Source organism: Notothenia coriiceps, unplaced genomic scaffold (genome assembly GCF_000735185.1).
Source record: "Notothenia coriiceps isolate Sejong01 unplaced genomic scaffold, NC01 NC01_scaffold00037479, whole genome shotgun sequence".
Lineage (NCBI taxonomy): Eukaryota > Metazoa > Chordata > Actinopteri > Perciformes > Nototheniidae > Notothenia > Notothenia coriiceps.
This window is the reverse complement of record NW_011370180.1, coordinates 148,068-151,184: the sequence shown is the minus strand read 5'-3', so window position 1 is coordinate 151,184 and position 3,117 is coordinate 148,068. Positions and strand designations below refer to the sequence as shown.

At 38.6% G+C, this 3,117-nt stretch overlaps 1 protein-coding gene across 1 annotated transcript in view; it reads left to right on the top strand.

The window, feature by feature from the left end:
- Window positions 1-843: 843 nt before the first annotated feature.
- LOC104967594 (uncharacterized) overlaps window positions 844-3,117 on the top strand; it is a 4,130-nt gene continuing 1,856 nt past the window's right edge. The window contains exons 1-4 of the mRNA XM_010797093.1: window positions 844-1,427; window positions 1,950-2,108; window positions 2,286-2,378; window positions 2,759-2,970. Of these exons, the coding sequence (XP_010795395.1) occupies window positions 1,284-1,427; window positions 1,950-2,108; window positions 2,286-2,378; window positions 2,759-2,970 (608 nt within the window). The 5' untranslated portion in view covers window positions 844-1,283. The remainder of the gene's footprint in view (window positions 1,428-1,949; window positions 2,109-2,285; window positions 2,379-2,758; window positions 2,971-3,117) is intronic.

Here is a 3,117-nt window from a genome sequence, read left to right as displayed (position 1 = left end):
CCACCTTTTCAGTCACACAGTTGTGTGAACTGAACGATGTTTTCCCCCTGTCACTCTACAGAGTTGGAGGCAAACAGCTTGTTACCCTTAAACGGTACATATTATGCTGAGCGATGTGAATTCAGCATTGTGGCAATCTCACAAATGTCTTCCTTTTCCCCAGGATAAGACCTCAACATGGACCAACGGTTATTGCTGAGAGTTGTCATCACCGAAGATTCTATTATGAAGTTAACTTTAAATAAGAGACCGGATTCCGTCGAAGAATTGATTGCTCAACTCAGGGATAAATTATCTCTGCAGTATGAATTTAAACTTCAGTATGAAGATCAAGACTTCAATAATGCCCTCTGCAATTTGACGGAAATATCAGATTTGCCTGAAAGAGCTACACTGAACATCATCCCTATCGTGACTCTCCATTTAACTACCATTTCATCACCCTCAACAAGATCAGAAACGAGTGAGTGCAGCACAGCAGACACTGAGATCCTGTCGACTGCAGGAACCTCACCATTGCTAAGACATCAACAATGGCCAGAGTTCTTTAACACACCAAATTTCTCAGTTGATGTGAACTACAGACTTAGACAGGGAGATCTTGCCTATATGAAAGATGGAACACGACTGACTCCATCAAGAGATATGAAGCATGACATATTACAAAAGCTTGCTGAAACAGTGTACAGTTTCAAGGCTTATCCTGATGATGATGACTTCAGCAGTGTTGCAAAATCCCTTATTAGCAAACATCCCTGCCTTACGGAGCCTGGTTCTCAGCCTGGATGGTATGGCTGGAAGAATAGCCTGAAATTTAAAATGGCCAACTATCGCANAGACTTAGACAGGGAGATCTTGCCTATATGAAAGATGGAACACGACTGACTCCATCAAGAGATATGAAGCATGACATATTACAAAAGCTTGCTGAAACAGTGTACAGTTTCAAGGCTTATCCTGATGATGATGACTTCAGCAGTGTTGCAAAATCCCTTATTAGCAAACATCCCTGCCTTACCGAGCCTGGTTCTCAGCCTGGATGGTATGGCTGGAAGAATAGCCTGAAATTTAAAATGGCCAACTATCGCACAAAACTTCGAAAAGCTTGATGTGAGGATGTAGCAATCAACGGAGGAAAAATAAGTAAAGTCAACCCACAGGGTGAATCGTCAAGCAAGAATATAAAACGACCAAAAAGAGGTGAAGCAAATTATCTGCCTAATTTACCTGAAGGACATGATGAAACAAGCCTCGAAAATGCCAGAAAGATTCTCACGGAGGAAATGAAGAAAAAAACACCTAATGGCACTCTCATCTCACAAATGATGGACCAAACATTCCCACTACGCAGACGAGAGATTGTGAAAAAGGAGCCTGCTGTACAGAACATGGTTGAACGATGGCCGGCCCTTTTCACAGAGAGACAGGAGGCTACTTTTAGTTTGTACTGAATAATGCCTTTAAGGTTGACTTTCCTCCATGTCAGCATTTCACTTTACCAACTTCCCAACCACTAATATAATGCCAATCAAAATAAGGCTGCAACTAATAATTATTTTCATTATCGATTATTCATCCAATTATTCTGTAATTGATTAAAGATATGGTCTATAAAAGGTGATGTTTTTAAATGTTTTGTTGTGTAAGTTCAACATCTAAAGATATTGACTTTAATATGATTTTAAATTTATTTTTGATTGATAGGAAGAATTTTACCAAAATCTTTTCATGAAAAATTACTTACCACATTCATTATCATAACATTTGGCAAATATTATTGTTATATATGTTAATGTTAATATTATATTGTTGTGGGCTATAAGTGTACCCTGCCTTTCTATCTAAGCAATAGTGATTGCCTGCTTGCACAATTGTTATGATTTAAACTAATGTCTTCCTAATGTGCTGGTTTTCCATCTCCTACCCCACCCCCTTCTCTACTTTTTCAGGTATTTGCCGAATTTAATCGGATTACCAGTCGGAACCTCGAAGCAGACTTCTTTGAGGCTCTGGACCAGCACACCCCAGGTTTCATCCAACTGTTCAAGTCAAGAAAAGGATCGGTTGGACAGAAACTGACAGAGTTGATGCAGAGCATCAACTGGCCGGTAAGTAATATAACTTAGCAACTTTTTGTCACATACATTGATGACGATATGGTACTACTTAAAAAGCCTTCTAAAATAATTAAAACAACCCCTCAAAAAGATGGAAAAGGCCAAAATGTTTCATCTTGTGAGTTTGTCATTTAATCTCATCTGTATCTTCTTTATCTCTATCATTAGACACCGGACGTGACTGAACAGCGCTCTGTTGTCCTCAAAGGCATTCCAATTGTTCTTGGCGACGACTCCAGGGATTTTTTCAAGACATGCTTTGTAAGTACTTGAAAACAAAAAAACGGTTTGGTTTGCATTTATTGAAAAGTTATATCCCCTATTTACACAAACTGTAACCAAAAGATTTAATTTGGTGTGTTCTAAATACTGTACACTAAATTCCATGACCAGGAGTCTAGATTAGAAATGAGGTGTAAAATAAATGTACGTTCCTAGCTGTATATGCATCCATAGCATTAGTTTCCTCATACCACATTTACAGAACCTTCTTGGATATAATGTTACAACGCCGTTTGAGTGTGTACTTGAGCTACATTTTTAGCAAATACTTCAAAGCAAATGCAACATGAATGTTTTCATAGGAAGACCTACTCTAATAGGTAGCGATGATATTCTAAATAATGTGTTTTTCTTTGCAGGATACAACGAGAGATGAGGCCCTATCATCCGTCACCTTTGGTGTGCTGACTGTTCTCAGCGAAGACAGTCCTCAGGAGGGTCCAAGCTCAATGCAACTCGAGCCCATCTCCACTGACATTGTGCTTGAGGGAGGTATTGTGATGGAAAATATCAAAAACTTTCCACAGGCAGTTTGCCTGTTATTTGGCCTGATATACAGTTGCAAGAAAAAGTATGTGAACCCTTTGGAACTACCTCGATTTCTGCATAAATTGGTCATAAAATGTGTTCTGATCTTCATCTAAGTCACAACAATAGACAAACACAGTCTGCTTAAGCTAAAACCACACAAACAATTATATGTTTTTATGTTTTTATT